Source organism: Harpegnathos saltator, unplaced genomic scaffold (genome assembly GCF_003227715.2).
Source record: "Harpegnathos saltator strain DR-91 unplaced genomic scaffold, Hsal_v8.6 scaffold682, whole genome shotgun sequence".
NCBI classification, from domain to species: Eukaryota; Metazoa; Arthropoda; class Insecta; order Hymenoptera; family Formicidae; genus Harpegnathos; species Harpegnathos saltator.
Window position 1 is genome coordinate 276,240 of NW_020230518.1, and position 25,040 is coordinate 301,279.

Sequence of the window (25,040 nt, forward strand, 5' to 3'; positions counted from 1 at the left end):
ATATAACGTTGCTTCAGCTTGAAGATCAGAAGGGCATATTTATCGTTCGATACGCGAGCAGATTTCCTGAACCGTCACGCGTGATATCGATAACGCTTTCCCGAGAAAAAATATCGAGCTTGTCTCGTAGGAAATTTTTCGATGACTCGTGCCTCTCACGTTGACTCCCATCTATTTTAATTACATTCGGTCGTTACTCGATCCCTTGGCGACACGGTGACTCGCCCGTGCAAATGGTGCAACGATAATACACATTTTCTGTCGTTATCGCTCGGTTTTCCCCTAGATAGCGCGAGCTGTTGACGTCGCCTCGACATGTCACCTGCCCACACCTGAGATCAAGGACATTCGCTTCGGAAATCTGTGCTTTAGGTGCTTATGATAATTAGCCGCCGCTATCTTATCTGGATGCAATTGACAAATAGCCACAATTTTAAGCCACGTGCGAAAATATTTTTCATCGCCTCGTATCTGACGAGTGTCCCACTTCCACCTTGTCTTATCATTATTTGCGCGACCAAGTCTCCAGTGGGTAATTCGCGCAGTCGCTTTCCTGAAAATGTCAAGCGTCCTGCTCTCTTCGCGTAAATGTCGAGGCTCGGACACTTTGAATCGTGAACACTTCAAAATCAAACGCGAACGAAACACCGGAAGAGAGGAAAAAAGAGAGAACTCCAGCGAACAAGCAGCGGAACGTGTGACCTACAACGAAGATTCTTTCAATGATGAAATCTACGGATTATTAATGAGTGTTTACTTGTGGTATTTAGAACGACCATCCACTGAATATACTATATTTCAATTATTCACAATTCGCGTCGCTCGAACATTAAATGATGATATATAATGAATGTTTGAAAAGTCACGACGTGATATCAGATTGAATATATATATAATATATATACAGGGTGTCCCATTTTTAATGAAAAAATCTCAAAAGATATGAAAGATACTAAGAAACGTTCCAGACAAAAGTTATATGGTTTGAAAGGGAACATAAAACAACTGTACCATTTTGTTTGAAGATGGCGCCACTCTCGAGACATTCACTGATCATTACTTTTCTTAAATGGGAACCTCAATTTTTTATTATATCATTTTTTTATACTAATTAATTCTAACAACTTTTGTCTGAAACATTTGCCTAATATTTTTGAGATATTTAAGGAAAACTTGATAACTTTTTCAACATTTAACTTATGATATTTCGCTAACTATTTGTCGAAAGGAAAAATAGTACTAGACTTTTTTACACTATTTAGTCTCAAAAATATATTGTTACGATAGTGTCTTAATTTTTGTTAAACTATCGACCTTTGGAAATTTCGAAATTATCAAGTTAACAAAAGTCAGGGCGTTATTATAACAATATATTCTTGAGACCAAATAGAGTAAAAAAGTCTAGTATTATTTTTTTCTCCGACAAATAGTTAGCGAAATATCGTAAGTTAAATATTAAAAATTTTCCTTAAATATCTCAAAAAATAGTAGACAAATTGAAAAAAGGTTTCAGGCAAAAGTTGTTAAAATTAATAATTAGTAGAAAAAGATGATGTAATAAAAAATTTCCATTTAAGTAATGATCCATAAAAATAATGATCAGTGAATATCTCGAAAATGGTGCCATCTGTGAACAAAATGATATAGTTGTTTTATGTCTCCTTGAAATCATATAACTTTGTCTGAAACATCTTTTTTCTAAAATGCTCAATTTTCGAAATATTTTGTCGTCTCGATATTTTTTATACACACTATATATGTGTATGTATATACGAATTTCTGGAAACATTTCTGAAAAATATCTATATCTGTGCGCATGTCTATGAGTCACCAAACGTTAGGTTCTAAAATTTGAGTTGCAAAATTTAAAAGAAGAAATATGTAATCATCGAAAAATAGCGATCGCTCTCTCTATCTTCCTTATTTTCACATCTATTGCTAAAAGATCCGCAAATGCATATACTTTCAACACAAAAACAAAAGGGAACATTTTATAATCTAATGTCAGCCGATTTACATGGTGTTTGTATCTATATATTTTTATATTTTTTTCAGTAGTGGCACATGCCGCCTCGATAAAAAATTGCACAAGATCAAAAAGAAATTAGTTTACGAATTCAGAGATGCGAACGCTCGCGCGCGCTGCCGCTGGTATTTTCCGCGGTTAATCCACTCGACGATAACTCACGCTGAGCTTTAATCGCGCTAGCGTCTAATTAAAAGTAAATAAATGTCTTATCGGAGGTACAGTGGCAGAGAGTGATTAATTCTGTAATTCTGTAATGTGCCCGGTACGTAAGTAGATAATTCGAAGTAACGGCAACAAGATTTAGTAGATGAGTAGATCGATCCGTCAAGGGGATCCGAAAGGGGATTGTATACATTTTTCCAAGATGTGTCATACATCTCAACGGCTTGGTAAACGTTCGGTAATGCGTGTCGGAAGGGTGCGAGAAATCCCAGCGACGCAACGTGTGTGTATGCCTCAGAGTAAAAACCAGGCCGGAGGAGAGACGAATGTACCTTCGGCCGTAAGCGATAAGCGCTCCCGCGACAAAACATGCGCCTTACAAAGCGTATACAAGACGAAGCGGCGGCGGAACAACGCGTTCTGCTGCCGCGAAGGAGGAAGAAAGCGCGTATATTGACATGCGCTCGTGGGAGCCTCGGCCAAACGAAGATAGCGCTTGCTTTGTTGTCTCTTACCGGCGAGACGCGACCTCAATCGCCGCGGCGGAAAAACCCACATGGAGTTTCTGCTCGTGCGGCGAGAGTCTTTCGTAAGACGTATTGAGGCCGCGCACATTCGGCGATCGATTCGGCCGGTGCACACGGTAAACCAGCGTGATAAGTCATTATGTCCGCCGGTGTCCTCTCTCGCCGATAGGAAATGCCGTGTGGAATTTCCGGTGAGTTCGTCGCACTCCCCGGCGCGGCCCGCCGAGGAAAGTAGCCCGACTGTACTATGTGGTGTAGCCACGAGAGAACGGCGATCGAGGCGCATCTCTCTCTTTTCGCGTGGCGTGTGCGCTACGTCGGAGATGCGTCCGGAATCTGCCAAGTGCGAGAGGAAAGAGCCAACTGCTGCAACACGTCAGATATTCCATACAGAGAGGAGCGTATACGGGGTTCTGTTTCAGACTACCCGGGTCACCCGATTTTTTCGTAAACGCGACATTTTCGAGAAAAATGTTTCAGACAAAAGTTGTACGACCTCAAAGGATCTATTTGCTGACGCTATGAATTTGACCTTGGGATGACCTTGAAAAGTCCAGTCAAGATCAAACATAAAAATCTTAAATAGAAACCCCAATCTTTTATTACACCGTCTTTTCCCACCGATTAATTTGAACAACTTTTGTCTAAAACATTTTTTTATTTGCCCAATATTTTTTGAGATATTTAAGGAAAACTTGATAACTTTTTCAATATTTAACTTACAATATCTCGCTTTTTGTCTAAAACATTTTTTGTCAGGAGAAAAAGTGGTATTAAACTTTTTTGCTCTATTTAGTCTCAAGAATATATTGTTCTAATAGCGCCCTGATTTTTGTTAATTTGATGATTTTGATATTTCCAAAAATCAGTAAGTAGACCCGGGTAGTCTGAAACACCCCGTATATTAGGAGTGCGATTTAGTTTTGAGGGTTTTTTCTCAAAAATTGATTTATTTAAACGAGATAATGAGCGAGTACCTCAATCAAAATATTTTCCTTCGTTTTCTACAACTTTTTGACCAATCTTCTGACAAGAAATGGACCCCGTGACGATAAAAAAAATTCTTCTTTGAATTTTCAACAAATTTTCGCAGTTATTTTAAGTTATAAAAGTATATATCCTCTAGAATATGTTGCACCGTGTATTATGCTAGATTTTCGTTCAATAATGCTTGCAAATCTGCATTTCCAAACTTGTTTACTTGTCCCGAGCGATCTTTGTCGTTAACATTGAAATCACCACTTTTCAATCGTTTAAACCAGGGATTTCCAACCAGAGATGTGAAAGAACATTCTTGGGGGTGCGAGGGAAAGTGATTGTAATTAATAATGATCAGGTGAATTATGGAATAATCCGACATTTTTACCATCAAATTAAAAAAAATGTTATTAAAATTATATATTTTTTACGTATCTGTACGTATATATTCATTATGTATCACTATGCGAAGCTTGATACCATGGATAATAATTTTATAATATTAAAATGATAGTTTCTATAAAACAATACTATGTAATAATAAATTATTATAAATTAACTTCTTACCTTAAAACCCTAACAACTAATTTTTACCATAAAACATACAAATCATTTCTTTTGTAGGGGATACGAAAGTTCATTAATAAATTTTTAAGGGTGCGAAATACAAAAAAGGTTGGAAAACCCTGTTTTAAACCAATATTCACCTGTCTCAATTGATAGACATCACCATAAGTTTCCATTAGAATTCTATGACCTTCAACCGCCGTTTTCTTCTGACAAAAAAACAAAAACAAAACATATCAAAAATGTTCTTTGGAGGAAGCTCCATTTTTAAGAGGGTATCCATACAGCGCAAAAGTTGCAGCAACATTGCTGCAACGTCGCTGCAATATTACAACATTGTCGCAACGTTGTAGCAATGTTGCTGCAACTTTCTGTAGTATATGGGTATTAACACGATTGTTACTGAGTCTTGTTAGTAAATGACTAAGTGGGTTAATATTAAAGCAGTAAAAAACAGTAGCTGTAACTGGAATGTCCGACAAAACTGACAGTGCCATCTAGAGCAAAACTCTCAAAACTAAATTACACACTCCTAATAATTTTCCCGTCTCTTCGCGCTGAATCCCTCCGTCCGTCTCCGACCGCGACTTAGCTGATTAAAATGAGTCCCGAACGCTATCCGAATTGTAGCCCTCGTCGAGTATGTTCTTGCACAACTTGTGGGGATTTCACGGATCGACCGGCGGCAGATAACGGTGTCGGTATCGTCGCGATCGCGGAGCTGAATAAAAAAAATAACCGGATCAAGATAGCTCGAGGGACGAAACGTCTCGCGATATTGAATAACGGACTGAGAAATCTCTTCTTCCTCGGAGGACACGTCGAGCGGAGCAAGTGGCCGTCAAGCAGCGAAATGAAGGATATTTCCGGGTGTCGCGTGATTAAAAATGTCACGAGGAATCTCACGGAGATGCGCGCGCGAGGTTTCCTCGGAGTGCAAACCTGCTCGACTATTCTCGCACATTGTACGGACTCGGAACGATGAACAAAGGAAACGGAATTATTCGTTCCCGCCATTTTCCGCAGTTCTCGACTCGGTAAAAATCCGGGACACTCGTACGTTCTCGCGGTGGGCTTGAGATAACCGTTTAAAATTCCGTCATTAAGAGATCCCTCCCTGGTGATTACACTTTGATAACAAACACCCCACACGCACGTACGCACGCACGCACGCATGCGAGCGAGCGAGCATCTGTCTATCATGGTACAATCGCAGCAACGTGTGCGATAACACGCTTGCTCGAAATTACTATGAAAGAAAGACCGGCAATGACACATCGTCGCGTAGAAAATACTGTTACGCAAGAGCTTATATATTAGCTCTTAATACGACGGTAGAGTCGAGCTTACGCGATTTCTCGCACGCACGCACATACACGCGCGCGCGCGCGTCTCTCTCGTCGGAAAAAAAAAGTCATGGGGAATTTTACGTAGCGGGACGCGCGCGCGAGGCTTTCTAATGAAAGTTCGTGAAAGCTCGGGATAACCCCGTTCGAAGCGGACCGATTCTTCTCACACGGACTCATCATCGATGAACAAACGGAACGGAATTTCTCCCCGTCGCGTGTTTTTCTTTTTCTACAATTTCCTGCGAAATGCTTCATCGCACTCGCCGGATTTCCCTCCCGTAAATTCCTCACCTGCGGCGAGGTCCTGCGCGAGATAAGAGACACAGATCTACGGAAAATTCAAGATCCAAGAGATTTTGGCCGATACTCAAGGAAAATCCAGAGGACACACGAAGACAAACGAAGGAGAACGAAGGAGAGAGAGGGAGGACAAGCAAAACAACTCGCGCGCGCGCGTAGCGAACATTTTCACCACTGGGTATGTCTCCGCTGCGGACGTTTGAACGTCCAACCGTATCTGATCTCCCGGGATATATATCGTCTTGATCCTTCGATCGTGATCCACCGAACAGTCCGAGATCGACATACTCGCGCGCCCGGCTGAGCCAGGAGGCTTCCTCCGCGACCTCGGAATCGCCTTATCTGTGCAACAACGCGTCGCCGACATATCGTCGTATATCAGTTACAGCCGTATGCAGTCGCATGACTACATATGTAGTCGGCTGGCCCTGCCCGAGGTCGATGGGTTTTCCCACTTTTGCCTGTGGCCGCGCTCTCGTGCACGCGCGCGTGTGTGCACGCGCTCGCGCGCGTATACGTGATTGCTCGTAAGAACCGCCGCGCGACGGCGAGAAATCCCGCCTGCGCATGCGCACCGCGGCGCGCCTCACCATTCGCTCGAGCGCCGTCCGCCGTTCGTCTCAGTTCGTCCTGAGATACGAGAGTGGTGAGAGTTCGCGCGCGCTCGCGTACGTCCAGCAACGCACCTCGACGTACGCGCAAAAACACGCCGCGAACGTCAGCGCGAGCGTTGTGTCACGCGCGACAAACGAAGTCATCTTCCGTTCCGCCAAGCTCCGAGCGGCGGATCGCGCTGCTGGCCCGCTTCCTTCTCCTGGTCCTTCGCGCGGTGCAGTGAACGAGTAGAAGCGCTAGAAGGAGAGCGAGGCTCGCGCGAAGAGCGGCGGCGAGGAAAGACTACGGAGGCAAATAGGCAAGCGGAGACAAAGAGAGAGAGAGAGAGAGAGAGAAGGGGAGAGAGTCCGGCACAGCTGTTCCGCGACGGAGAAAGAGCGACTCGCGACGGGCGGATATACGCGTCGTTAAAGCGAACGGAGAGACGGACGGGGAGAGACAACGTCCGCAGCCAGACGACGCGCTCGTGACCCGACTCTGTGCGCATCCGAATAGTCGGCGTGCATCTGAGAGTCGCCTGACGGCGGACAATCGAGTATACGTCACGACGAAAGCGCACATAACGACGCGAGAGTCATCGGCGAGGGATCGATCGACGTGAACGCGAAGAAGGCGACGGAAGTGCGAGAAGTAGCGCGAGCGTGAAGAAGATACAAACGTGAGGTCGGAAGTGGCGGACGATATAGCAGAGGAAAGCAGAGAGAAAGAAAGAGAGAGAGAGAGAGAGGGGGGGAAAGCGAGTGGTCGTACGAGCATCCCGGACATCCAGCGTTAAATCGCACTCTCGAGCGCGCGCCGTGCAGCGACTTTCGCAGCTGTCGGCTCGTGGGAAGACGAGGAGAAACGAGAGCAGTGACCGGGACGAGGACAGCGACGTTATCATCGAGCACCCGGCGGGAAAAGATGTGGCATCCCTCGAAGCGGAGCACTCAGCAGATGGAGGAAGAGTACGCTCCGGCGCCGGCGACCAGGGAGGACGAGAAGCGGTGGCGGCGCGACGGCAACGGTAACAACGACAAATTGACAACGACGACGACGACGGGGACGGCAAGTAGCGGTAACATCGACTCCGGGTTCTTGTCGAGCGGCAACCTGCAAACCAGCGGCGAAATTTGCGACTCAGGGTTGCAGCTGCTCTCGCGGGGCGACTGCGGCGAGGAGGGGAGAGAGAGCGAGGAGAGAGAGCAGCAGCAGCGGGGGCGGCGAGCAGGTGCGACACCGGCGCCGGCGATAACGACGACGGTGTCGTCGTCGTCGTCTTCGGCCGCGACTACGATCGCCGAGCCAATGAGAGTCGACAGCGGCCTCGTGGTGGATCTCGGCCTCAGCGAGAGCCTCAGCCAGCTCTCCCTCAAGCAGGTCGCCCTGAACCCGTTGACCGGCAGCCGTTCAGCGCTCGACCAGGCCAAGTCCAAGCTCGAAGCCAACATCGAGCTGACGCCCGTGCGAGCAGACCCGTCGTCGGACTATGACATCCGCAGCGACGTCGACGTCGAGCCGCAGCAGCTGCAGGACTGCAGCTACGATGGCAACGACAACGTCGTCGCGTCGGAGCGACGCGCCATCAGCAGCGAGGAGCCCTGGGAGCTCTACTACACACAGGACGACGACGGGGACACGTGAGTGCTCCTTCGCGTAATTTGATTTTGTCACCTTGGCGACGGTATTCTTCATGGTCAGGTGGTCCGCGATGTGTTCAGCAATCGTGTGCTTCAAGCTTGTTTCTCTCCGTAAACGCTCCGTTTCATTCTGGCATCTGAAGGTGAACCTGACGCTTAGGCTAGATGTGTGGTTACGTACTCTGGTATTCATGCACAGGGAACAAGATTGGCCAGATCGAACGCGGTTCAGAAGGGGGCAGAATTTCCGCTCGTTGGGAGCCAACTTGGCTCGTGGGAACTGGAAATTCCGTCTCCAGACCAGACGCGCTCGGCTCGCCTATTGTCACGTAAACTCTCAGACCTGATCTATGATGAGTGTTTTCGTAAGCCTTTAGCCGTTTGCTTTAATTACTGTCATTTTCGGCGAAACACGTCTTCCACGCAGTCCTCCGGAGTCCGGAGAACTTCTCGCTGGAAGCTTAAGGGCACGACCGCAGCGGGAATCGCTTTTGACCGAGAATGGATTGATTTTAAACTTGAAGCGGAAGACTAAAGACTCGCTACACTTGTGAACTTTAAGGACCATTCGGACACTCCGCAGTGATTCGCTCATATTCACTGATCCTTACTCTTCTTAAGCGGAAACCTCAATTTTTTATTATATCATTTTTTTTTTACCAATTAATTTGGACAACTTTTGTCTGAAACACTTTTTTATTTGCCTAATATTTTTTGAGATGTTTAAGGAAAACTCTTTCAATATTTAACTTGCGATATTTCGCTATTTGTTCGAAAGAAAAAATACTAAACTCTTTTACTTCATTTAGCTTCAAGAATATATCGTTACAATAGCGTCCTAACTTTTGCTAACTCATCGGCCTTTGGAAATTTCGAAATTATTAAATTAACAAAAGTCAGAGCGCCATTGTAACAATATATTCTTGAGACCAAATAGAGTAAAAAAGTCTAGTATCACTTTTCCTTCTGACTAATAACTAGTGAGTTAAATGTTGAAGAAGTCATCGAGTTTTCCTCAAAGATCTCAAAAAAACATTAGACAGGTAAAAAAATGTTTCAAACAAAAGTCGTTCGTTTGAATTCAACTCGATTCAACAATTCAAGTTAATTTAAATTGATAGAAAAAAATGATATGATAAAAAATTGTACCGTCCCAAGCGTCGACTCTACGGAGTCCTGCGAGCTGTGTAACCCCTTGACTGTCAGAGATAAAATACCTTCTGTGCCAAAAGTGCAACGACATAAAGTAACCCGGATGATCTCGAATCAGTTCGTGTGTGTATTGAGATGATCACCAGACCAATTCTTATCATTTGCTTTCTTCATAATTTCTAAATAAAACGTATTTTAGTGTGAGCTAATATAGTTTTTGACAAAAAAAATAATTTTAATTTTTCCGTTATCAATTGTTTTTTCTTGAGTCTTACTTCAGGTAAACTTTCAAATAGATTCACCTTATTTCAATAGAAGTTGTATAAGATGAACACGAGAGAGAGAGAGAGAGAGAGAGAGAGAGAGAGAGAGAGAGAGAGAGAGAGAGAGAGAGAGAGAGAGAATGTCATCTCCCAGACTCAATAGAAGAAAAATTATTATGAAATAGCAGGCAGTTCTGAATCAAAAGATAGTTCAGTAAGTTCAATAGATTCCTTCTCAAGCGATGATAATGATAACTGGTTAGTCGAGGAAAATAATGCCGAGGATGAAAAGAACGAGAACAACACATTGTCTTCTGATGATATTGAAAATCATGATGCTGATTCTTATGACGAGATCGAAGATATCTCACTATCTGTTCGTTGATATAATCTTGTAAAAGGTCCGAATTGGAAAGGAGATTTTACTTTTATTCCAAGTATTTACCCATTTATTAATGAAAATATGGATATTCAGCCAAATAGTGGCATACCTGCGATTTACAAACCGAGTTTCATGAACTTCTGTAACCTTTTTCATATCACTGTCCGCTATATTGGGTCCGCCATTTTGAATCTTGAAATTCTAATATCATATTCGGATTCAGCGACCTCGAAGATCTTAGGATAACAAGTTCCGTGGAAATCGGAATTTATTAAATCCATTATTTCGGACGATGCGCCCGTTGCAGACTTGGCCATTTTTTTCTCCGCGCCATATAGCGTCCAAAGCAGTCAAGGGGTTAAAATTCAGGTCACGAGCCGTGCAGGACATGCGGTGCGCCGGTATGATATACTTGCGCGACGTGACGTACGACAATGACATATGCGTCGCTAGGAAGTTGCAGGACAAGTCGCGATAAGTCGCCAGTCCGTTAACTCGTGCTGATGATGCGATTGTGACGGTATGTGTGTGTGTGTGTGTGCGTGTGCGCTCGTTGGCAACGTTCTCATGCGATCACGCGATCAACGGGTCCAGGGTCGGAATGTTGGCCGTACGTGCGGCATATGGACGCGACTGCTAATTGCCACGTGACGTACTTTAGGCGAGTGCGAAAGTTTTGATGGATTTCGCGATAGAGAGATGGACGACTGCTGGAAAACTGCTTTTCCTCGGTTCCACCGATTAGTCTCCATTGTTTTCTGTCGTCCGACGATTTTCTAAAACCGCATCGGTCACGACATCCTTGAGAGATCCATCCGAAACTTTAGCTCACTCAGCTGATGTTTAATTAGAGGTGGACGGTATAATTCGAACGAGGAAATGGAAATTACGTTCGCGGGACGTCCACGTGGCGAGCGAACGGACGTCGTCTGATCGAAATTATCGTGATTAAATATTCCGAAGGACCATGAATATTCATCAGAGACAGGCATTAACTACGATCTGCATCTTGAATATCTTGCCAGTGGGGCTTCTTTCGGTGAAATAATGATGACCGAAAGGAAAGCGTCACCGCTGACGCTTGATGATCGTCTCCATGTATCGAAAGAAAAAGTATCCGAGGAATTTAATAACATAAAAATATTCATTCGGTCGGATATCATAACACCCCCTCCCCCGCTATATTTACTTAAATCTAAATCCTTCGTTTAAATTCGAGTAAACAATCGCTTCTCTTTTCACAACAGGCCACAATTTTAGAGAAATGTATACTTTCTCGTTTGAAAAAAATTTTTCTCAATGCAAAAAAATTGTATATTGATACAAGCAGATATATTATTAATATATTTCTCATTCGCCGAATATTTCTTACTCTCTAAATATTTTTTCCCCCGATCTATCGCGTAATTTCTGTTGGACGCTGGAATTTTTCCGCTATTATCCGCTACTACTACACATTTCAAAATATTCACAAAGTGGTGATGGAAACTTGGCTCACTCTGTGCAAGCTCTGGAGAATGTATCCAGAAATGAATAATTCAGTATTCAAAAGAGAATAATTTCGAAGATTCAGCGCTACCGAGTCGATCTTGAGACGGCGGGGGAGACCAGCGCGAACGGCGCGACGAAATCCGTGGGATTTCTTCGGTTTCGTCTCGACAAATCTCGACACGATGTCTCTCGTTTCGCGACACGATGATGGAAACATAACGAGGGTCTCGCTTCTCTCTGCGCAGTTGGAAACCACTTATCAATTTATCCGGCTCGTCGAGTCTTGGGAATTCATCGTGCGAAATGTCGGGACGAATGCAGATCCCGGCGAGGCATAGTCATTTCTAATCTCGTCTCATTATCGCGAGTTGCACCTTTTTTCTCTCCTCTGTTTTTTTTTTTTTTGCACGAGCGCGACACGAGCGACACGTTGATTCAAGCGAATATCATTATGCGTCACATCGACATTGATCCTCTCGCGTAAATAGCGTGGGTTATGATACGCACACACACACACACACATACACGCGTGCATGCGTGTGTTCGACGTGTGGCGCTCGGCGGAGCTCGTTGACCGACTCAATGAAACAAGTTTCATCCTTGATAAGGATCATCTTTGGTGAATTCAGCGAAACAGAAACGGTAAATCGTGCGCAGTGATGCGCGAGCGCGCGCGTTGGAATTTTTCATGAGAGAGACGAGTCGTTCACTCGCCGCGGCTCGACTCCAAGGAAAAATTCAACGCGATGCGCCGCATCGCGGCGGAAACGCTCGACACTCGTTTCCCATCGGTGCTCAAGAGGCTTCCTCGAGTAATCGGAACTTGGAGAAAACCCCGGCGTTATCGTGCACACTTCCCGAGGAGGAGAGAGACTCGCGCTCACGACAACGCTTGTCACGCGACGACAATCCCGCAGCGAAGCTCCGCGGCGAATCAATGGAATCAAATATAGAACGCGGCACGCTCCGTGACGAAACGTTAAACCCTGAGATGATTCGGGAATTTGATTGTTGCGAAACCGCATCGCTTATCGGCCCGCCACAGGCAATTATGCGCAGTTGCGTAACAAAGAGCGGTGATGCGCCGATTAAGGGAGTCGAGATAGTACGTTTCCATGTGACACGATATGTCGATTGCATGCTTTAACGTCACCGATCCCGTCTGTCAACAGACGCCGAGTGAAACGACAGTTTTACCACGATATCAAGAAGGAAGGTCAATAGGTGAACGACGTCGGTCGCTCGTTCCTATCTATTAATAAACGCGACGCGCGATGGCTGGCGATTCTCTCGTTCTGTAACTTCGATACGGCCTCGAGAAGTCGTCGCTGGGTTTAACAAGCTTTCCCGATCGTTGTCATTGTTGCGCCTGAAATTGACGCGAATCGTGGCGTGCGTCTCTCGCCTCGTCTCTGATCCTTACGCATCCTTACGCATCTTCATCTGTCTCACAGGCAACTGCACATCGCGATCGTGCAGGGCTTCGTGGAGGCCACCTTCAGCCTCATCAAGATGGCGCCGCACCCCTGCCTGCTGAACACCCTGAACGACGACTGCCAGTCGCCCCTGCACCTGGCGGTGCTCACGCATCAGCCGACGATCGTGCGCCGCCTGATCCTGGCCGGTGCGGACCTATCCTTACGGAATTTCCGCGGCAACACGGCCCTCCATCTTGCCTGCGCCAGCGGCGATCTCGCCTGCGCCAAGGCGCTCACGGATCCCTTGTCGCCGATGGAGAGGAACGAGCTGATGCCTGGTCAGAAGGTGCCAGCCTTACCTCAGAACCTGGAGCAGCGCAATTACAGCGGTGAGTGCTCGTTAAGCGCCAGCGGCCCTCGCCGCACCTGCGTCTGCGAAAACCCGATCCGCTCTCTAATTCTTTCCACGGGAAGGACGTCGAGGAGACGAGGGAGGAGTGACGATATTTTCACTCGAGGCGACAGAGTGGAAATGTTGTCACTCGGAGTCGCGAGGGAGACGAAGGAGACCTATAAGTACGGCGACCTATAAGAGCCTGTGTGGGATTTTAAAGCTTTTAAAGAAATAAAATTCGCTCCATACAATAGTCGGGATAATTTTCAATCTCAATTGTAAAAATGTTTCGACTCCTTTTCGAAAAAGGTCCGAGTACGACCGAAAAATGGACAAATAAAATTAATTTTAATAATTTTAATTAATGAAATTTTCGGACAATGAAGATTGATGGATAGTCTGATTTCAAAATATATGTTATATTAGTTGGCCCTTTTTTATATTACGATTGTGGGATCCAAAGAACCTGAATTTCTGAATTTCAGTCTTCAGACCAAGTGCGAGGCGAATTCGGCGACGAAAACGCGTTTGGCTCGTCCATTGTCACGTTGACTCAATCCTTCTCCGTAAATGTCGGCGACGTACAAAGCCGCATTTCGATTTTCCTCGCGGTCACGGGTAATTATTTAGAAGTTTGCGACACGTTCAAGTTAACGACGGCGATTAAGTGCGCGCTAATCGCCACTAACGCGAAGAAAGACACGCGTCCGTGTCCGTGAGGCGCGCGGCGAGAGACGCACAAAGAACGGCGCGGCCGAGGAGGCGCGGGAAATCCTAACTGCTTTTACCGTGTATAGAACAAGTCATACGCGAGGACGATCATACCACGGCCGTGAACACGTGGAGGAGCCTGTACGGGTTTCCTATGATTTCATCGAGGGTCATATGTTTTCACGCGCGCGCGCGTGGAAGTCCCATCGCGCATCGGACGGAGGGAGGGGAGTATATATCCCCGACGAGGGAATATGTTAATTTAATCGAGAAAGACGAGTCGAATTCGCAGCATCGAACAGCTTTACGGCCGTTGGATCTCGGGAGGTTCCCACACTTTCGCGACTCCGTCGTGTTGTCGCTGGGACGCGAGGTCGAAGAGGAGGAGAGGGAGGAGGAGGGCGAAGATGAAGAGCGGGCGATTTGCATATTTGCGTGAGAGACGGACGCGTCGCCTCTCGGGAGCACCCAGATTTCGCGCATGACGAATCACGAGAGCCGCGCATTAACGCGATCCGCCGCAAGCTGTTTATCCGATTTTCACGAAGCCGATAACGATACGCGATCGCCTGCGCCGATACGATTTGATACGATTTGAGATCTGCCCATCGGCAAATCCCCGTCCATGTCGCTATGTCTATGTGCGCCGGGGAATCCCTGCGTTACCGTGACGAAAATCCGCGCAGATAAAGCGTAACGCGGCCCCGCGCAAAAACTCCATGAGTAAGTGCTGATAAGAGCGCGACTTCGGAGTACACGTCGGAATGTCGCTCCTCGTCGCCGCGTCATTAAGTGACGATAAATCTTTTTGGAATTACTTTGACATGGGAATGAATCGCGATGTGCGATTAGACGTAGACGAGTCACTGGTGTTTCACGTCCCGCCGCGGAGATGGACATTAATCGCCTTAAAGAATCCGAGTCTCGAAGCTCGGAAAGCGGTGTGACTTTCCCAAGTTATAAATCTTAATATATCATGAAATAAAACTTCCCCGGTGTATATAATTGTCCCGAGGAAAAACCGAAAATACACAGAATTGCACAGGTGCATTAGCATCTATGATTAAGTATGTTACATTGGTCAATTCTCTGGTAGCATCGGTTTCCCGATATATCGATTAACACGTCAAGAATCAAATTAATCAACCTTCCTACAAAAGAATATGTAATTTTTTTTCTGATATCACCTCTGCTCAAGTGATAAAATGCGGTATATCTCTTTCCTTTCTTGTGTGCAGAGAATATTCTTTTCCGTGTACTTAATAAAATAATAATAAAATGATAACATACTTCATTGTTATACTTAAAATATACAGAGGGCCCATTTTAAACGAGCCGGACAAAAATCTGGAGAAATATGAGAGATACTGAGAAACGTTTCAGACAAAAATTGTATGGGGACATAAAACAACTATATCATTTTGTTTACAGATGGCGCCACTTTTGAGATATTCACTGATCATTGCTTTCCTTAAACGGAATTTCCAATTTTTTATTACATCTTTTTCTACCAATTAATTTGAACAACTTTTGTCTGAAACATTTTTTTATTCGTATTTTTTTATTCATATTTTTTGAGATATTTAAGGAAAACGTAACTTTTTCAACATTTCCAATATCTCTCTAACTATTTGTGGAAAGAAGAAATAGTACTAAACATTTTTACTTTATTTAATCTTAAGAATATATTGTTACAATAGTTCTCTAATTTTTCTTAACTTATCGACCTTTGGAAATTTCAAAATCATCAAATTAATCCTCTTTGAAACCATACAACTTTTGTCTGAAACGTCTTTTAGTATCTTTCATATTTTTGAAAATTTTTGCCTGGCTCATTTAAAATAGGACACCCTATATATTAGTTATTATATTTAATAATAATAATCTATTCGTTCGAGTACGATCTTGCTGTGCTCAAATGTGCAGATTCTAATATACCCGACTCTACGATTCCATTTTTTCGGTAAAATTGCACGAATATTTCAATAGATTGTGTTGGCAGTCGGATTTCGATATATTATGACTCTTCGCAAAATATTTTAATTTTTAATATATCGAAATTTTTAATTCTGATATATTTTTTTCGAGATAACGCACGTCCATCATCGCGAAAGTTCACCCGTTTATTATCTCGAAGATGCCAATTCGAACGCTCGCGCGTTTCGATCGATTTCGAGAAAACTCGCTTCCGATACTCGACTGTCGAGTGATCGATCGTCGCACTTTAATCGTAATATTTTCGCTCTTTCTACTTTCCGGTAAAGCCACCGTGCGCCACAAAGGGTGGTGCTGAGGCGTTCTCACCCGCGGACACAGACGTTTCGGAGAAAATATAGCTTTCCTGAAAGCACCTCCGAGACCGCAGTTTAGTCACGAGGCTTTCCCGTCGTCGGCCTCTCGCTCTCTTCTCTCCCTCTCTCCGACCTCGCGTCAGGATTTACCGGGTCTTTTTCATTGTCTGTGTCCCAATGGCGCGCGCTTTCGCAATTTCGCAGGAGAAGGCATAACCGCAACAACGACGAGGAATGCCGCGAAAATCGCTCAAATTTTCGTCTTCTGTCAAATCGTTTTTAGAATTCACTTGTTAACTCTAACCTCCTTTCTTTTAAGCCCGTATCAGACTATGGATTGGGATTGAGTATTGGATTGAAATTTAACCAATCAAAGCTAAGTTTACTATATTTGAGATTATTTTCTTTTTCCCAGTTGTGATCAAATTTCCAATTCAATCTCAATCCCAAACCATAGTCTGATACGGGCTTAACAGTCCTGAAACTCGCGACGAGAGAATTGCCATCTGCTGAATTTTGATCAACTTCCTTCGCTCATTTTCTTTTTTTTTCTTTTTATCATCCCCGACGCTCCCCGAACGTTAAAATTCGAACTTTAGCGGACATTTAGCATTTTCCGAATTTATTTAGTTTCAAACAGGCTCATTTGGTTTTAATAAGATACTAATTACCACGCTGTTGTATCAGGAGTAGCGAGAGGGGCCCGGAAGCGCTAGACCCCTTCTACGTGTGCGCGCCTGTTCTCCCTCCAAGCTCCGCGGAGGCTGCGGTGGAGAGAACGTGGAGAATTGCTTCGGCGGTCGTTCGTCGCAAAATGTTCGCGGACTTTTTAAAAGTCTTGGAAATCCCGCATAGCGTCATCGGCGTGTATTCCGCCGCAAGCTCGGCCGCGACGGCGACCGGCGCGTGTCGCCGAGCACGGATAACGCACGCACGCACGCACGCAGGCACGCACGCGGTTAGAGCGTATGGCGTAACCGACCGGATCGTTCCAGATCGCGAGCGATTAATAATCGACGCTGAAAAAAGAAGAAAGGAACCTGAAACGGGGAGCCCGGCGACACGCGACGGAGCAAAGTCCCGAGAGAGAAGACGCGCCTCGCTCGTTAGATAACTCGCCGCGAATTACATGACGGATCGATGAGTAACGAAATAATTCCGCAGTATCGCTTCCGCGGCCGCGAGAAGTCACTGATTCACTCGAGATAATCGCGCTCTCAAGTCCGCATTGTGTCGTCGCAAATTGAGCTTTCGCTCCTCGGCATTGAACAATGATGGTTGCTATTATCGAGTAAACGGGAAATCACACACAACATTCCCCCTCTGGAAGCAATAATGGACAGACGTTGCGCTTGGAAACACCGCGTTCGACTGAGAGACTCGCAAGACGAACGCTGAAAGGAAAGTTACGAGCAACGTAGAGAATTATCTAGTCGATCCTCTCTCAGAGGATCAGACTATGAGAGACCTCAAAGGGATCGGGATAGCAGAACATTCGTTGGCCAATACCAAACCCAAACGATCTCTTGGCCCGCGCAGCTCTCATGGAGCGTTCAATGTCGAGAAAACGGAGAGAAGCGAAGCGATCCTTAGATCGGATTCACACCTCGGCAAAAAAGCGGAAAGGCAGCAGCCAATTAGAAGTGGCACTGGTAGTCTCTCTCTCTCTCTCTCTCTCTCTCTCTTGAAAGAGAGACAGAAGAGAAGGACAGACTATCAGCGCGACTTCTAATTGGTTGCTACCTTTCTGCTTTCTACTTTTCTGCCCAGGTGTGGATCTTTCCTTAAAGCGCATTCACACCTGGGCAGAAAAATAGAAAGCAGGAAGGCAGCAGCCAAGAGAGTGACAGAGAGAAAAACTCGCAAGAGAGAGACTGTCAGCACCATTTGCGCCCTAAGGGCGCATTCACACCTGGGCAGAAGAGCAAAAAGGCAGCAGCCAATCACAAATAGCGTCGGTAGTCTGTCTCTCTCTCTCTCTCTTTGTCACTCTCTTGACTTCTGCTGTTCTGCTTTCTCATTTTCTGCCTGGATGTGAATCTGCTCTTAAGCCGGATTCACACCTTGGCAGAAAAGCAGCAGGCAAAAGAGAGAGAGACAGACTATCAGCGTGACTTCTGACTGGAAACTGCCTTTCTGCTTTTCTGTCAAGGTGTGAATTCTCCTTAAGGCACTAAGCGGAACGTTAAGCTGAAATGAGAGCCGGTCGATCAGGACAATCAGTGCATCCAATCGAAACATCGCGCGAGAGCATAAAATCCTCTCGTTCTCGATACTTCTTGTAAAAACATCGCTTGAAAACGCGAGCGATATCTGAGACGAAGGCTGGGAAAACACGTAGACGGATCCGGCGACGAAGATCCGAGTCATTGTTGATATCGGCTGGACTCGAAGCCGACCGTTTCTGGGAAAGTAATCTCCCAGCCGCGTCGTCGGAGACTGCGCGCAATTATGTCTCAATTAGCTGCGTTAAGTTTGCGTCGTCCCCGTCGCTGGCGGACGATCACTTCGCCTTGAATCCGGCGTCGTCTGCGCTCCGCGACCGTCGCACGCATTGAAAGCGCACGGGGAGAGTTCTCTCGCCTCGAAGAGAGCACTCCGGCACGTGAGCAGCCTCATGTGTGTCACATTCGATATGCAAAGGAGGTCTTTGCGTCATGCGACGTGTACGTCGCGCACCAGGCCGATCACGCCGTGTGTAACGAACGGAAGTAGCCAGCGATTCGATCTACCAGCCGACACTGATGAATTCTCTCAGGTTTTCCTCACTTACTAAAGTTCCGTGAGGCTCTCGAGTCCGGCTGATTTTTCAGTGAAAATTTCACTCGAGCGAATTCGAATGAGTTTCCAGTGGAAATTGCAAGAGTGGATATTTTGTCGAAGACAGACTGGACTCTGATTAATTAAGATTAATCAGACCAAACTGAGAAGAAAAGTCAAGTACCATTTTGCAAATCGTAATAGTTATTAAGTTATTAGTGACTAAAAATGACCACATCTAGAGGCTCTTTTAATCGATAACTTGAAAATTTGGTTTCAGTACTTGTTTGCAAAATGGTAAAGGACTTTTTTGTTCAGAATGATCTAATCTACAATTATATGACGGCTATTGTGCTTAGCGATAGGTTCAAGATTCAGGGTTCAAAGTTCAATATACTCATATCTATCGCTTTTTCTATTACTCTTTTTTTAAGTTTATATCACCTAAAACTATAAATATTTATGAACATCATAAATCCTGACAGGACACCGTTGTGTAATGCACTGCTATCTAGTGGCAACAGTCAGAAAGTATTATCAAGTGAATTTTCACCCATCCTGATACTTAAAGCCCTAGATTAAGAAAGAAGCGCAAGCAAGCAAACAAAATAATATATTTGTAAAGCTATTTCCTTGTAAAAAAACATTTTAGACATCCATGAGACAAATAGAAAAAGTCATATTATGATAATAATCTTATTTTAACGAAATGTTGATGTCACGCTCCAAGATGGTCTGCATTTCTCAACTCGATATGATATCCCATAACTTCAAGAATCTCTTATTTAACGTTAATTGCAATGTTAGAATTAAAATGAGAACGTTTCTGAGTGACTTCCAATTGCATCAGATACGCAGGTTGCTCTGTTTACAAATGGACAGTTATGGGCCCAACATAGCGACCATGAGGAACATGGAGGGGGGGAGGTAACGCTTGCGCTTCCTTCTTAATCCAGAGTTTTACCAATGCTCAAGGATTAAAAACCCGTTAAATGTTTCATCAAATTACCTATATTAAGAGACTACCATTCCACAAAAGCTACCAGCTTTCCAAAACCATAACTGACCCTGCAGACGAAAAAACATGGGGTCACCATGATCGCACATCAACCTGTGCGTGTAACATTTTGCCGCTATAAATTAACACTGTAGCAAACCCTTGAAAAATACTGCCCTGCTGATTGGAGTTCTTTCGCCGTACTAATACTTTTTCCTCAGAGAGCGCTTCGAGCACGAGAAAATACCGCCGCTCTTCGGTCGCCCCGAGTGAATTTCCGCTTCCCAAGACGTTCAGGCAACACATTCAACGAGTCGAGTCCATCTAAGGACAACGGTTCGCACAAGGATAACCTCGAGGAATGTTTCACATGTGCAACGGATGACATTCCTCGGTGCGTCTCGAGTGCGTGCGTGCGTTACATCACGACGCGACGCGACGCGACGCGACGCGTCGCGTCGCGTCGCGTCGCGCCGCGAGAGACCGAGGAGGAGCGCGGGCACAGATGTTTTTGATACTTAAAAATACCCGGTAGGACTATTTGCGTGCCGGGATATTCTCGCGTCGCCTCGGCTCGCGTCGGGAAACCCCACAGCGGCGTCGACGTCAGTGGCTTTCGTCGGACTTTCACCCTTACTCAAAATCGATCCTCCTCGAGCAACGATTTCGGCCATGGTGGACGGTGACGTCGAATTCCACGCTCTATCGATCCCGTCTCCTCGACTGCCCTCGTATCACGCTTTCTGTCCTCGGCGTCACGCGACGGGCTATCGGGAACAAAGCCGGCCAGACAGACGGAGAAAAAGCAGAGGGGGGAAGGCGAGGGGGAAGATTCGAGGAAAACGCGACGAATTAATTGACCTGGTGACACGGTGAGACTCGCATAGGTGATGCACCGCGTTATGACGACTCGCGGATCGGCGAAATTCCGCCAATGCGACCGCCACCGCTGCCGTTGCTGCTAATGCGGCGCGGTTAATTTTAGCAGTTACTTTTGATCGGCGCGAGCCTAGTTTGGACCGCGGGACGCCGGCCAAACCTCCGACGACAATGATTCACCGCGTCTTCCTAGTTCTATCTATATCTCACGTCGAGGCATGTGACTACGCGCATCATTCCGACGTACATGTACAGCTTCCTCCCTGCGGAGCCTCTCCCCGCCATCAGATGACGGAAAACTTGAGGTGAATTCGACACGAGAGACAGAGAGAGAGAGAGAGAGAGAGAGAGAAAACTCTGATCGCGTCGAGGCAACGTCGTGAAATCTTCTAACGGTGAAGAAGCGTCGAGTGTCTGCCTTTTCATCTCCTGTCTACTGCCCACCTCCTCGTTTATAGTATTTTGTTATTGTCCTTGGACCAGGTTTAATATTCATGATATATCAGAGTAAAGCTTACTCCAGGAGACCGATGGATGCCGTTGCCTTTAGCACTAACACATCCCCATTTCGAGCACTGAAGGTGTGACTGACAAACATGACAATCTCACCGGTATCTGTCTGTCTCCTTGAAGAGACTCACTTCAGGATATTACAGCAACTCACCGTTGCTCTTCTCTTGGTCGCTTTTGTACAATATCCCCTTACGTCCGTTGCGATGTTGTATGTACAATAATATTCAATAATAATAATAAGCCTTGCTTATCGCGTGACGATTTTTCTGATTGCAGGCGAGATGTGTCTACACGTGGCAGCGGCGAACGGCCAGGTGGACCTGGTGCGCCTTCTTCTGCGCCTCGGCGCTGATCTCGAGGCGAGGGAGGCCTTGGCGGGCAGGACAGCCCTTCACATCGCCGTGGAACGCGGGTGCCGACTGGTGGTCGGCTTCCTGCTGCACGAATGCCGACCTTGCCTGGACGCGCAGACGTACGCCGGCATGACGGCCTACCAGCTGGCCCTGTGCTTCGACGACATCCAGCTCGCCCGGGAACTGGTGCGGCTCGGCGCGTCACCGCAGCCGCTGCCGGAGTCCTCGGACTCCGAGAGCGAGGACGAGGAGGCAACAGCGTCGTCGCCGGCGGCGAATTTCTTGCCTACGATAGTCAACGTGCAAAACGCGGTTGGGGTCAAGGTCTGAGGTGTCTGAGGTGGACGTCCTTCTTCCGGCCCATCGGATGGACGACAGATGGACCAGAGAAAGAGAGAAAGAGCAGACATGATGTACAACGTATGCAACAAATGCGCACACCAAGACGTATCTCGAAGTGCATCGCGCTCACGAAGTCACATCGCGTTGCACTCGTGACCCCGGCGGGGTGAGATATCTCATCGCATCGAGTCGGAAGTCATCCGAGGTGAACGCGTTAGCGTTTCGAAATTTCGTCGCGTCCTGAAGAAGAAATTCGGCGATAATCCGATAACGGAGAGAAAATCGTTTGATTCGGGTGAACGGACTCGAGAACACGAGAAAGAAAGAGGGAGAAGGAGAGAGCTGTGCGATTATTCCCGACTACCAGTAATTTGCACGCGAAGAGGCGCGCCCGATTAAAGCGGACGAAATTCGATAAGAAGCCATAAGTCATGCTCGCGCCGATAATGAGAGTTCGACAGCACCACGCTGTTGCTGTATCTCGAGTCCGACATGTGCACATGCAATCTCTCCGTATGCTGAATGGATTAAAAATAGGCGGCCGGTCGCGGCAAGATAAACGAGACTCCGCGAGATCAGCTCCGATGCACCTTACGCGTTATACACGAGGCGCGCATAAATGAGCGCCTTTAATTGACAAGTATTACCACTGTTGCGCAATGCTGGATTTATTGTGTACGCTTCATTCTTCCTCGTGTTCTCTTCTTCTTCTTCTTCTTCTTCTTTTCTTTCTCTCGAACGAATACCGGCAGCGAGTCGTGCGGAGAAGACGGATCGAGCGATCAACGATCGACGGTGAATGTGCGTGGGAGTAGAAGATCTCAGAAACGAACTCACATACACGCGACTAACGAATATTCGACTACGAACGAAGCAACGACAGATAGATACGAAGTAACTGAAAGGAGACAACCTATGCCTTCCCCTAAGGCTCCCTCTCGCGGCGTGCAACGTAATTTCGAACGAAGGACCGTCAGACTTGGGGACCGAGAAATCCAGCCGGAGGAAGACGCACTTTGGAGGGATGTATCTCTCCTGGAGAACACATCGACGATTATTCAAGGAGTGTCCTGATAGTTTCCCCTTAGTATCAGCTGCGCGTCTGGCGGTCCCAGTCTCGAGGTGTACACATACCCAGATGTCGAGGAAAGGCTGAAGTAGTACAAGTGCGAAAAGGGGCGAGAACGACCCTGAGCGAGCGTTGATCCTCTGCGATGTGCACCTGCGGGAACCTCCCTCGGGTGTCGACACAACTTATTGAAGAGGACTCTTCCTTACTTCGGGCGAGGGCTCTACCGCTTGATTCGCGATTCCCTCTCGTCGTTAATTTATGGTTACTGCTCTTAGAATTCTATGCCCATCAGCGGGACTCGTCGTCGAGATGCCCACGCGCTACTGTTTCCTGCATTCTTCTATGATAGCCTGAAGATTCGAGCCTGTTGAACTTACTTAGGTCCTGACGAGGTCCTCGAGCGAGAAGAGAACGACTCGGCCGAAGCGCGCGAATCACACCGAGTTGCCGGACGTGCGCGAGTGCGGAATGGCTCGCGAATGATTGGCTGGAACGCGGTGTTCTACGGTGTAAATATAGAGGACGACCCGCGTTCGGCGTGCACGAATGAACTTGCGGGAAGTGTCACTGTTGTCTTCTACAAACCGTAGCTCGTAACTGTGGACGCGAAGTCGCCACGTCGGACGGCACACAACATTTCGTTAGCTCTCGTCAGCGGGACGAAGTAATCAAACACATTCTTACACGTGCGACTTATAGTTTATTGTACACACATTGTGTATTTATACATGTATACACACGTACACGTGTATGTGCGTGTGTATATGTTAGAGCGCAAAGAGAGATCCAGGAGGCGATCGAATGTTAGGTGGATCAGTGTTCATTGTGCAGTAGTACGAAATTGCTTCCATCGCAGCATCCCCGCCAAAACCGCCACACCCCTTGTCTCCTACCTCTCCACGTCACCATCACCACCACCTCTCCCCCCCTCGCGCCACCCATCCTCGTGTACATAATCATCTTCCGTTAGATTAATCAAGCGCAAACGCGTATATCATTCTCATGGTGTACTATTAACAACGACAACAGCGAATATCATTATTGTTATACACATATATAAAGGCTATAATTATTTTTAATAAAAAAACGTGTTGCAAAATCCCGGAGCCTCTGTCTGCTGCTTCTTTTATTCCTCCCACCGGCCACGGCGTCGTTATTTACGGCGCGCGAAGGAAAAATAAAAAGAAATCACACGGACGCGATCGGCCGACACATTCTCACGAGGAAATCTGGAAATTCCCGGATCGCAAACAGAAGATATAAGTTTAGAGGAAAGAACCGCCTTTTAGGCATCATTCGTGTGCGTTATCCGGCGCATTTGTTGCGTTACGGATATTATACGTCGAGAAATATAGCGTCCAAAGTCAACGGTACGTGAGATCTCTTCGCAACTCGATATCCAGACATCGATAGATTCGTCACGATTTCTTTGGGGGATCTCGCCTAGTTTTTTGTTGGCCTTTGAGGCCGTTGCATGTGGTTCTTGTCACTGCGAATCTACGCTTAATTTTTGTCTATTGTGACTGCGTAAGCGTAGTGCCTGTTTGTTCTTCGTGCCACACTTCATTCTTACTTTTCTTTTCTATTATCTCAATTTATCGTAAAATGGCGTTTGGGAATTCGCGCCTTTTAATAGGCGCCGTTAGCCGATATTAAAAAGGAAGGAAGGAGGGGATCTCGCCCGCTCGGTGACGCATTATCTCGTCGTTGTTTTACCGTGAAGAAATTAGAATGGGCCCGCGAGAGACGGGATCGCCGAGGTTGCGAGAGATGCTGATAAAGCGGCGCGGTTAAATCCGAAGCGGTAACGTAAAAATGTAGAGCAAGGACCGGCCGGTGCGGTTATTTCGAGTTTGCAGCGTGTAACGGTCTAGGC

At 46.4% G+C, this 25,040-nt stretch overlaps 1 protein-coding gene across 1 annotated transcript; it reads left to right on the forward strand.

Moving 5' to 3' along the window:
* The first annotated feature begins 6,451 nt into the window (after positions 1-6,451).
* On the forward strand, positions 6,452-24,270 carry cact (NF-kappa-B inhibitor cactus). Its single transcript, XM_011153027.3, has 3 exons — positions 6,452-8,146; positions 12,889-13,241; positions 21,674-24,270. Exons 1-3 carry the CDS (start codon positions 7,431-7,433, stop codon positions 22,078-22,080), a joined length of 1,476 nt encoding a protein of 491 aa, XP_011151329.1. The 5' UTR covers positions 6,452-7,430; the 3' UTR covers positions 22,081-24,270.
* The last annotated feature ends 770 nt before the right edge of the window (positions 24,271-25,040 follow it).

Bases quoted from the DNA above. Each gene is read 5' to 3' on its own strand.
- cact (XM_011153027.3), top strand. From the start codon at position 7,431: ATGTGGCATCCCTCGAAGCGGAGCACTCAGCAGATGGAGGAAGAGTAC. The intron at 8,147-12,888 runs GTGAGTGCTCCT...TCTGTCTCACAG, and splicing joins CAGGACGACGACGGGGACAC to GCAACTGCACATCGCGATCG. The intron at 13,242-21,673 runs GTGAGTGCTCGT...TTCTGATTGCAG, and splicing joins GGAGCAGCGCAATTACAGCG to GCGAGATGTGTCTACACGTG.